The sequence below is a fragment of the Hibiscus syriacus genome, unplaced genomic scaffold (genome assembly GCF_006381635.1).
Source record: "Hibiscus syriacus cultivar Baekdansim isolate YM2019G1 unplaced genomic scaffold, ASM638163v2 tig00111758_pilon, whole genome shotgun sequence".
Lineage (NCBI taxonomy): Eukaryota > Viridiplantae > Streptophyta > Magnoliopsida > Malvales > Malvaceae > Hibiscus > Hibiscus syriacus.
In genome coordinates this window covers 2212719-2224778 of record NW_024063170.1, presented here as the reverse complement: position 1 = coordinate 2224778, position 12060 = coordinate 2212719, and the positions used below count along the sequence as shown (strand labels likewise).

At 32.9% G+C, this 12060-nt stretch overlaps 1 protein-coding gene across 1 annotated transcript; it reads right to left on the bottom strand.

The window, feature by feature from the left end:
- Nucleotides 1-4432: 4432 nt before the first annotated feature.
- On the bottom strand, nt 4433-7616 carry LOC120169268 (protein SAWADEE HOMEODOMAIN HOMOLOG 1-like). Its single transcript, XM_039177460.1, has 9 exons — nt 7254-7616; nt 6475-6560; nt 6324-6369; nt 6046-6184; nt 5420-5501; nt 5247-5298; nt 4928-5071; nt 4717-4836; nt 4433-4624 (listed from the first exon to the last, which is right to left on the bottom strand). Exons 1-9 carry the CDS (start codon nt 7308-7310, stop codon nt 4571-4573), a joined length of 780 nt encoding a protein of 259 aa, XP_039033391.1. The 5' UTR covers nt 7311-7616; the 3' UTR covers nt 4433-4570.
- Nucleotides 7617-12060: the final 4444 nt, after the last annotated feature.

The following is a 12060-nucleotide window of genomic DNA, read 5'->3' as shown; positions in this document are numbered from 1 at the left end:
CTTTCGAACTAAAGAGAGAGAAAAAAGAATACCTTTGAGGGAGATTCGGCTGTCAGTGATATCTCTAGAACTGTGGAAACCCTATCCTAAGGTAAAGATTTTGTTTTTAGATTTTGTTTTGATGGAGGCTCGATTTTAGGTTGGTTTTAGAGAGAGACAGAGGAGATGAGAGAGGAGAGACTGAGGGTTTATTAGGGGTTCAATTAGCCACACCCTCGTCATCGCTTCACAGCGGCCGGGGCTTTCTCCCTACGGCAGTGGAGTGAAGGAGGGGAGGGGAAGTTAAAGAGATTTTATTCTCTCTCTCTGGTGTTGAATGAAAAAAGGAATAAATGGGGAAAAGGGTTGATTTTGACCTTGATATCAAATATATATATATGGTGTTCGAAACGACAACGTTTTGGTGAAAAGGGGGAGACCGAGTGTTGGGATTTAAGGGATATTATCAGTTTCGGTCCTTCACATTTTGTAATTTCACCTGTGTCTTTTAAATTGTTGTAGGCTAATTACTTTTTAGATTCTCCCTCGTTTGCAATATGTTATTTTGGTACTTAATGAAACTTTGTATTTTTTTTATTTTGGCCTCTCTATTTATTTTACATTTTATTATTGCCCTATTTACGTAAATGACCTATTTATGCGTATATTATCAATTTAGTCTATGTATTTTTAATCAGTTTAGGTATTATATGTTTGTTTTAATGCGTTTTATTCACTTTTTATTTGTTTTTGTGTTCTTGGTTAAATTACTGTTGGAGGCCTTGTATTTTACATCTTTTTATTTCGGTCATGTATGCTACTTTGAGTTTTATTTCAGTTTCAGTATTCATATTAAATAATATTTGTATATTAGTCCTGATTTGTTATATTATTATTATGGTACCTCTAAAGTTTCTGTTTTTGTGATTTGGTCATGATTTACTACGTAAGATTAGATACTTTTATTACTATTTTAATTTATCATGTTAGTAAATGTTTCATTTTATTCATCTCTTTATATATTGTGCTTTGGGTATAATTTTTAGTTATTCTCGTATTTTTAAGGTATTTTTAATCTTGGTAGTTGGTTTAGAAAGTTTGTATTTTGGTCATTTATTTAAGAGTATATTTAGACCTTATTTTCTATATATAAATCATCATTGTTTTCTAAAACATGTAAATGGAAAATTTCATTGTGAGTGAAATCTATGAAGATATCTCCCAACTACAAGGGAAGGTATCTTTTCAAGGATTTTTCGCACAAATGTTTTTATTCAATAGTTTTCTTCGCTTTACGTTTATTTATTTTTGGATTATTTTTCGCCTATTTTAATTTTTTATTTTGTTTTAGTTTTTTTTATTTTGTAAAAAAATGTGAAATAATGTCATTTTGTGAGGGGAATCTATGAAAAAAGTCTCCTGGCTATAAAGGAAGTGCATTTTTAAGGATTGTTCGTACAAAATGACGCATTTTTAGTTATAAGAAAAATTATAATATTTTTTTATTCTATAAAAGTATCTTTCGGGTTATTTAATCTTTTTGATCCATTGCATCCCTTATTTTAAGTTGTTTTTAATTGACACTTATTTAAATAAATTTAAATAAATAGGAGGATCATAATTTAAATATATTTTCAAAGTTTATAATTCCCTATATTTAAACAACATATAATCGTTTAGGTACCAAAATTTGGGCTTTATGGGGGTGCTCACCATTCCTCACACGTAATCGACTCCCGAACTCTTAAAAATGAATTTTTGGTAAAGCGCAAACCATTTTTTATCGTTTAAGGTTTCCAACCTATCTAACTTAAAGGTTGGTGGCGACTCCAAAATCAAATTATTTTAAAAATTGAATTTCATCGCATTCCCTGAAATTAAATTTTTTAAGTCTAACGGATTCCCGATAGAGATGTTATGACATGTTATGCATTTTTTTTCTTCAAAGAAGAGGAGGCCTAATCTAGGGATGTAAAAAGATGACCTATAAAATGACTGAAACCGACTTGAGTTAAAATTGTTTGTAACTTGAGTGGTGGTGATTCGAAACTGATTCGAGTCCGAACTGGTGTTGATCTGAACCCGAGTTGGACTTGAAAATTGTGGATCTGAACTCGACCTACACCCGATCTAAAAATGACCTGAACACGAATTGAACTAATAATATGATAAATAAACCTGACTTGCATCCGACTAATATGAACTCGAACTCGAGATTAACCTGGTAAATAACTGATATTATCTGACATGTTATCAACCTGAACTGTTATGAATCTAACTTGTAATTGACTCAACCTGTAAATAATCAGACTTGTTATTGACCTGATCTGATATTTACCAAACTTATAAGTTACAATTGATGAAGTTGTGAGAATTTGAATTTATAATAAACTAATGATGATTAATATGATTAATTTTTAAAAGTTAAAACAAATTGTTAGTTATGATAATTAAATTAATAAATTTACTTTCTATATTATATTTTTATATTATAAATCTTAATTATAATCATTAAATAATTTATTTATTAAACATTATTTTACCAGATTATATAAAAATAATTTAAATATTTATAAGTTTAATTTTATTTTTCATGTAATAATTAATTAATAATTTAAATATAATTTAACTTAAAAGTTTAAAATATATATATAAGATGAATTTATTTGAGATTGAAACTTTATATATATATATATATATATATATAATTTTTGTGGGAAATTTTGATTTTTTTAAGAATGAAATTGGAAAATTTTGGTGCCAAATTCATCATTTTAAATTTTTGGTAAATTTAAGAAGTTGGCTCTTACCATTGATGTCCAATAAGATTTTTTGGGTTAACTAGGTCCACACTCCTCTAACAATAACTATTTTTCTATTTTTAATTTGGTTTTTGATTTCTTTCATTTTCGTCATGGTTTAATTGTAAATCTCTTCTTGAATTTTTAATTCAATGCAATTTAATATAGTATACATTCTAATTACTTTTAATTTTCTCTTCTTTCTTTAATGTGCATAATTATTAAATGTGAATCTTAATTTTAGAATCTTTTATTTTAGTCACTCATGTTTAATTATATATATATATATATACACACACATCATTGATCATACATAATTACATATATACTTATGTATAACCACACACACACACACACACACACACACACACACACACACACACATGCATGCATTCATACATGTATACATACATATAAATGTATGTATGTATATATATATATATATATATATACACACATATATATATCTGCAAGATCTAAGCTCCCACTACCTCCAACATCAGGCTAACTACCTCCAACATCAGGCTAAAAATCTGGGGTTTGGTGCATATCGCAGACCAACGGAGGCTGAATCCCGTGTATCAGTGAGTGCCTGCAATAATGGTATTGTAATTCCATATTTTTTCCGAGATAGGCCCTGACAAAGATGCTTAGCATGTCATGCCTAAAGATGTGGCCCTAGTCTTGTCTAATATAATGGGAACGTTGGCGATGAAATCCAACTGCTTCTCACCAAGATGCAGAGTTGGGAGATAAAAGAACCAGAAGATTTTCCAAGGGCTTGCTTATGAGGAAAGGTTGGTGCATAAGATTTGGTTATTACAGGATTCAATTATGTCAATATGAGATTCCTTGAGCTCTAGTCTTGTCTAGTCGTTAGAATTTAGGAGAACCTGTGTTTTCTATTTTTCCTTACAAAGGTCATTTTTTCATTATTTGCTTTATCCTTCATTGCTTGTTCATTTTGCTTTTTTATTTCGATTGATGCGTTTAACGATCGGTCGATATGTGCTCATACTTATATACTATCGTATTGATTAAATCTAATGTTTGTGTTATTTATTTTTTGAATCGACTAATAATATATCTTACATGTATCAAACTTGTCTAAGTTGCAGGATTTAGCTCAGAATGGCCATATATGGTCTGCTCTTGAGCTTTTTGGAACTGTTTCATGGCGTTTCACCCAACTTATTTTACAAGTAATTTTTTATTTTAATATTGCAAAATTAATATTTATATTTTTTAGCACGGTAATGATACTATATCCTTCCTCACGTGTTATCAAACCTTATTTTTTTTATTTGATTTTATCTGCTTTTAACACAAACATCTAAAATTATTCTAAAAATACCTTCAAAAACTTTTTAAAAAAATAATTTTATAGATATTCGATCCTACTTGATTCTAACCGATAACAATTATATTTTATCAAAACCTATATATTTTTCAAACCTAAACGATTTCAACAATACTTGTTGAGTCGCTTGCGAAGAGAACAATGATTGGTTTTCGCAATTTCCCCATGAGGACCTAAATATAAATTGAACAATGCTTCTGTGATCGACACCAGATACTTGATGTGGCTTGTAATTGAACATCAGTAAGCTTTACGTACCAAATTTTAAACTACACAAACTGTTAGTGTATGGGATTTAATAGGATGAACAACAACTTTGACTTACACAAAGTGTTAGATTGCAATTCCCATTTTTGTTCAGAAAACCAACTCATATCAACCCACCCGGACAAGGGCAACACTGTAATCGAAGAAGCAATAATCATGCGAACTATCTGATTGGTTGGCCTAGTATTCGGCACAGTCTTCTCAAACGAACCCTCTCCTAGCAAAAATAAAGTAGGAAGTAGAAAGATCAGTATTGCCAGCTCGGAAGGGAATGGTTACGTTTTTTCTACAATTGGTTTATAAGCTTGCCTCATAGCCGTCGTGATCGTATCGGATCAAAAACTGACACCTGCAACCTCTTATGTCGTGTGTTTTCCTTTCAATCTCTAAGATATGAGCATCATAGTAGATTGATTGGTTTCTTCTCTCCTAAAATAGAGCCACGGAATCCGAATTAACTAACAAAGAGTTGGAAGACTATTTTAGAAATTTCAAAACAATGAGTGGAATATATAGTCACCTGCAAGGCTAATACAAGATCTCTAACTATCACCTTATGACATTCGGAATGTTCAAATGGGATAGATCGCTCTCGTACTGCCCTTTTTACGTTAACCCATTCATCCTCTTCAGCTCCAAATCCAGCAAATCTAACAAGAACTTCCTTTAACAAACAATATATTTTATCAAATGAGCTGTAAAATAAATACTCGGTCATTAGAAAACGTTAAACTCCTTTTAACAACTTTCTGCTGGTTCAACAAGATGATAGAAAATTACAAGTTTGAAGAGAGCATCAGTCTAGACAGTGAATGTGGTAATATGATTTGGATACTTACAGTTTCACAGGGACTGATATACCGGTGAGAGAGAAATGTATCAACATCATACCTGCACATTACAAGTGCATGTCAATTCAAGATTTTGTTTTCTTTATACGTAAAGAAAAATAACAATCACAATAGAAAGGACAAAATTATGCTATCGAATCAATTCAGAAATATATGCTTACCATGCTTCATCTTTTGACGACTTCGCCTCAAATTCTAGTTCAGATAGATCCTGAACCTTTTCTCCTACTTTTGAAATCAAACCTAGAGTGGGCGTTAAGAAAATTAGCAATGAGAACATGCATTTCCACAGAACATGAAAGGATGTTTCAGCTGTGTAATAAAGGTTCCCAGTTTTTTTTTTTGTCAATGGTTTCTAGATCACAAAGCAAAAGTAGACATGACCACAAAACCCTGTAAGATTTCCACAGCCGTAGAATAGAAACATAAAGTGAATAAGAAAAACAACAAACTCGTGTATTAAATCACAAAACCGATAGAAGTTTTATTTCGCAAGTAAAACAAAAAAAGAAATAGCATGGTGCAGGCTACCCAATTCTCAACCCTGCCTCTCGAAGGACAAAGACGCACTTTTTTTGTGTGTGTAATTATGATGGTTACACAGGCAAGGCCAATCAAAATAAATTCTAAGGTCGGGGAACAACTAGTCTATATATAACATTACATGTAAAAACAAAGTCTGCGGTTGTATTCTCAATTATTGTAGAGCTTTTCTATTTCCAAAATGGGCCGCAGTTTAAAGTAGCAAATTGAACAGTTATTTTCAAACTCCCAAAAAGATACACACCTTTAAGAATCTGATAACATTGATCTCTATCGTTTAGAGGGTAAGTTTGAGGGATTCCAGACTCGGCTTTGGATCCATCTGTCACAGACGGAACTTTCAATGTGCTTTCTTGCTGTCTAGCAATAAACCAGTTTTGGACCTGAGAAACAATTATCAAATTACGGATAATTCGGGAGTTCCTAAACTGCTATATAAAAACAATATAAGCAAAATTAAATGAAAACAGGAGAAATAATAAGAAAAAGAAAGCAGAAACTGAAAAGAGAGTAAAGAAAGACCTCGGTCCATTTAACAATAGGCTTCCCAGCACGAGCGGAGGATGAACTACAAAGACAACATACATTTAAGTGCGACCAAATTCATTTGGTCAAAACAATAGGGGAACAAAAGAGAGGGGGGCTAAGAAGAGATACATGAAATTCAACTAACCTAAAACTTCTTGCAATTTTTTGACAGAACTCTTTACTTTGCAGTAGCTCTCTTGATCCCACGAACAACTTCTCCATCTTTTCAATCTGTGCATAAAGTGGTAACAAAATGGAAAAAAACCATATGTTTTATGATCCCATCTTAGCATAATAGCTTTTCAGAAACCACAAACATGAGGCATCTCAACAGTTATAGTGTTATACAGAAACTCGGAATAATGATAGCATCTGTTCGCTTATAGCAAAAGGTCTGAATGAAAAACATTCAACTTTCAAACAATGTGTATATTATTACCACGCCAAATCAATAAAGATCCTACACAAAACATCAAGCAAGGAATAATAAAAAAAAATCACATATGCCAACCAGAAACTAGTCAAGTGCTCTAACTTCACCATGTTAAAGAAAAAAAAAACATTGAAGCGTATTCAAGGTAACCAGAAGCAGAAACACAGGAAACATTAAGACATATGAAGTTTCTCATACAGGGAAATCTAAAAATATGTAAAATCCCATAGGACCTATACCACCAATTGTTCTATAAACTAGGGCCCATAATTTGGACTTTGGAGTCAAATTACTCAACCATTCATTCGTAATGAAAACTACTATCGATAACATCGCATGAATATAGAAACCTGGTGAAATTCTTCAGGGGGAAAAACTGTGAATTTAAGCAAAAGTTATACTTAAAAATACACATTTGTTAAGAAACTAAGAAACAGGAATATACATATAGACAAATGCCATTCAAAAGAAAAGAATATAGCTTTTATTACCTCAGCTTTTGTAAATCCAGTGAAGAGCGGTCTCTGTCTTGGGCGTAAACGATCCATCAAACACTCAAAAAAACTTCCCCTGTAAAATTGGTGGAGGTAACTGGGAAAACGATTGGAGATCAACAAAACCTAAATTTTTATAATTTGGAAAACCCTAAAGCCCTTCTAGTTTCAAAAACAGTTTGTTATACAACGAATGCCAGCGTAGGCGCCATTGAAGTTTTTTTTATTAAATTCTAATGTTATTGTCTTTCACTTTTCCCTCCTTTTTGCTAAAGGTTAGAAACCAGAAACACTTGAGACTAGAATCGTAGAGAAGAATCTTCGCTCAAAACAAGAAACTTCCATTTTCTTGTATGGAAAATTCTCTCATCAAGATCAGAGAATCTGTTGAAAATCATATGTAATTATCCATCGGTAGGTTGAGAGTATTTGGGCCTTGATTAGGCCCGAGTTACCATTACAAACTTTGATGGATTCTGATCTACACAACTAAAAAGTGGGTTACTAACTCCGACTTCGAGCTTTTTTTCCCAAATAGGGCAAACGATTAGTTTATTGGGCCCAATAAATAGGGATGGGCATGGGTCGAGTTGGGTCGAATTTTTGGTGCACCCGACGAGACCCGAGAAAAATGACCCCTCCACCTGAGATCCGACTCGCATGAAACAAGATTTCACCCGACCCGAACCCAACCCGAAATAATAAAAAATATTATTTTTATTCAATAAAAACAGTGACTTAATTGAAAAAGTAATATATAGAGGGTATTATTGTAATTATACCTAAATATATAAGGTAAAATTATATTTTTGGGTCAGGTCATGTATTTTTTACCCTAAACTCGATCCGAAAATCGTATTTAAAAACCTAACCTGAACCCGAATTTTTTTAAAAAATCCTGACCCGATCGGGTCGGAACCCCTTGGGTTTGGGTCCCATGCCCATACCTACCAATAAGGCACAATGAGTTTTATTTTGCGAAATATGGTAAATACTATAGGGGAAATTTGTCACTTTGAGGTGATGAGTTCCGTTATATATATTATTTTATTAATCCCAATTGAGTGGGTTCCACATGAACCATTATTTTTATTTATTTAATGGGACTCGTAAAAAATTTATTTTATAATGAAACTCGTCACCTCTTCTGAATTTAAAAAAACTAGTCGTTTATAACCATTAGGCAACGTGCAACAACAACGGTTAGTGAGGCTTTACGGTAGTTGTTTATAGTTGTTGGAGTTAGGGTTATAAATAGGGGTCTGGGGTTTAGGAGTTTTACTATCCGTTGTTACAAAAAAATTGAGAAAAAAGTATAGTTTTAGAAGAATTCCTCAAAAATGTCTTCCTGGAAAGAAATGTTACGCCTCGATAATGTTCATATTTCGTCGTTTGAACTCCCTCTGGAAAAAGAACAGGCCATTCGTTAATGCGGAATGACATTGAGAGATCAACATCAGCGGATAATTATATATCTTCAGCAATCTGGTCTATATCCAGCCACATTTCTATGTTGCTTTAAGGTGAACCCGACGTTGATTTTGACTCTGATTGAACGTTGGAGACCTAAGACACACACATTTCATTTCCCGAGTGGTGAAGCGACGGTTACTTTGGAAGACCCGCTTACCAAATGGGTGTTCCCATGAATGGTGTCGTCATCGTGAGGCGAAACGATTACAACCGTATCAATATTGTTTACGAAAATTTGGGAAAGATGCCACCACCCGAGGTGTCTTAGATGAGTATCGAATACAGATGACGTAGTTGGAGTCTGAATTTCAAGTAACGGACGATTCTACCAAGGACGATTCTACCGAGGAGGAGGTTATTTTTTGCATCCCGAACGTATCTTCTCTATCTGATTGCAGGGATATTATTACCTGATAAATCTGATAATTTGGCGCACACTCGGTATTTGCCTATATTAAATACTTTTATTGAGTGTCGTAATACTAGTTGGGGCTTGACGAGTTTGAACTTTTTGTTCTATGACCTTTGTTGAAATCGTCGAGAGGGATACAAAAGCTGATGTTGTAGGCTGCCTATTATTGCTACAGTCTTGGGCTTCATACCAGTTTCTGTTTTTGACGCCAAATTCGTTAGCCCTGGTTGAGTTTCCTTTGGCTGCAAGGTAATTTTTAACTAATTCTTTAATATATTTTTATCTATTTTTAATCTTTTTTATTTTTATATTTTTTAGTTGGTGTCATAAACTAATTGAGATCAAGTTTTCGGTTGCTAAAAAAGATATACGGATGAGGATTGACATCGTCAGTCGACATTGGGTAAATATTAATTATTTTATTTTATTTTATTTTTTGAAATTGTTTAACTTTTTATATACTACCTTTTATAAGTAATGTTTATAGTTTTCCTGGATTCCGTATTATGACGAAGAGATTTACTGGTTACTACCACTAAAATTTCTTGATGTTTAGGAGTTATGGTGTGTCGTAACGCCTTTATTACATTTTGTAATTATTGAGATGCATGTCGCTGATAGAGTGTTTGACAGTTTGCGTCTCATTGACCGATTCCTACGCAAATATTTGATATGGACGTACTCCATAGAATTGATACGAAAATTTGGAAAAGATGTAGTAAGCATACCGAAAATTGGCCAAGAAAGCATGCTTACTACATTTAGCAATGGAATCAGCGTCACTTATTGATCCTGTTCATTACGATATTACACCTATCAACCTAGATTTCGATCATTATCCCTATCTTCAAAATTACAAAGCAAATGGAAAATCATATCTCACGACACCGGAACAGAGGGGAGAATAGGAACAACGCTAGGCCAGATTCGCGAAGTCGAAGAAATCATCGTCATCTTCTTCTACTTTTGCATCTGAAGATTATTATTTTGCTTCTCAGGCTAGTTTTGGTTTTTATTATCCATATCATACTTCAACTGATACTCAGTCGATTTGGGTTGGAGGTTCATGGGATGCAATGCAACACACTCAAGCATATTCGACAAAACATGGAGGTGAGGGTGAATTGGATCATATCATATATGCTCAACAAGGTAGCCAAGTCGATTCAGTGATGACAATGATGACGTTAAATATCATAAGTATCACATCATCGTATTTTGAAGGTGGATCTCAAAGTGTGTTTAGTACACCTCTTCTTCAACAACCAAACAAAGATAAAGATGAAGACGAAGACGATCAAGGTAGATGACTCCAACGTACTCAACGAGCCCCGTGTCATTATCATCCGACCACTCCTCAACATCGTCAAGAATTACGAAAAAATAAATAAATTTTATTATGTATGTATTAGTTTGTAAACACTCATTTATTTTTTGTAATAAAATTATTAATTTACATTTTTAATTAATTTATTTTTTAAAATTTAATATGACGGAGCTAGTCACCTCCATTTTTTTATTTCAAAAATTATATAAATAATTTTGTAAAGTTTTTAAAAAAAAAAATTCTTATAGGACTTGTCATCTCGACGTGAATCGTTATGAATCCCATTAAATAAATTAAAATAATGACCCACGTGAAACTCACTTAATTAGAATAAAAAATAATATATCCAATGAAACTCGTCACCTTGAGGTCAGGAGTTTCACCTATAGCTTTTTTCGTATTTCGTAAAATTAACACCCGTTGTATCCTATTGGGCCAAAAATAATTTCTGGGTTTGGTATTGGGTCGAAACACCCCCCACCCACGACTTTGAAATCTCTAATAAATATATCCTTCTATGATATGGATTTGGAAGACTAGGGCTTTAGTTGTTGGATAGGCAGGCAGTCACATATATCTCTTATTTAAACAAGGGTAAATTATAAATTTGGAAACTTAACTTTACTCTTGCTCCTATTTCACTCACTGTACTTTAAATCTTTTTAATTTACTCACCGAACTTAATATATTGGGTTTTTTTGTCACTCTTAACCTCTTTACGGTGAACGCTCACACCCTTGACATTCATAATGCCCAAACCTAGGTCTTTAAGGAACAACAACAATTCCGTTATCACGGAAGTTATTTGGTTCGTGCATTCGATAAATATTTTTATAATTATATAAAGATTATTATTTACTATATTAACCGCCGAAACAAGATTATTATTTAGGTTATGTGACATATATATTTCATTTAAACAATTTCATAAATATTTTTAACTTTAAGTTGACTGGTTTTTAGTTTTACAATCATATATAGGTCAAAGAGATTCTTCTGCAACACAAATTGGAAACAAGGTTGATGGTTCACTGGCTGGAAATGGGGGGCATATACTAATGATTTGTAATTGTCTACGCACCATTTATAATCAGTTTACATACAATTAACATATCATTCAATTAGAGATTGGGAAGTACAATTCTATGGTACTTCCCGTGAAGCAAATAAAGTTGCGGACCTGCTAGCAAAAGCCGTTATGGGCGATGACATACTCGGGTGTTCTTCGACCCCCCCTACGATGGTGACTGCTTTACTGCTGGAAGACTTAGCTGACCATGGCACTGCTTAGTGCTTAATTTTTTATCCTTTGTTATAAAAAAAACATATCGTTCAATTAAATATCTTCCATAAATTAGTTTTCACAACTCTTAAGCATATAATTATTAACCAAACTACTGATAGGTTGTAAAATAAAGCATCAACAGAAGAGGAAAGTTGGATCCCTATGATAATCTTAACACCAAATTACATATAAAATGAATTCTCTTACAACCTAATAGTAAACAACTTCGTTATTAGCATTGGAGCTCCCAAAAATAAAGGGGAGGATTGACAACTTACATAAATGAGTGCTGACCTTGTCACTAACA

Coding starts and splice junctions, on each gene's coding strand:
- LOC120169268 (XM_039177460.1), bottom strand. CDS start 7,310: ATGGATCGTTTACGCCCAAGACAGAGACCGCTCTTCACTGGATTTACA. Junction 6,185..6,323: donor CTATTGTTAAATGGACCGAG/GTCTTTCTTTAC, acceptor ATTGTTTCTCAG/GTCCAAAACTGGTTTATTGC. Junction 4,625..4,716: donor ACGATCACGACGGCTATGAG/GCAAGCTTATAA, acceptor TATTTTTGCTAG/GAGAGGGTTCGTTTGAGAAG.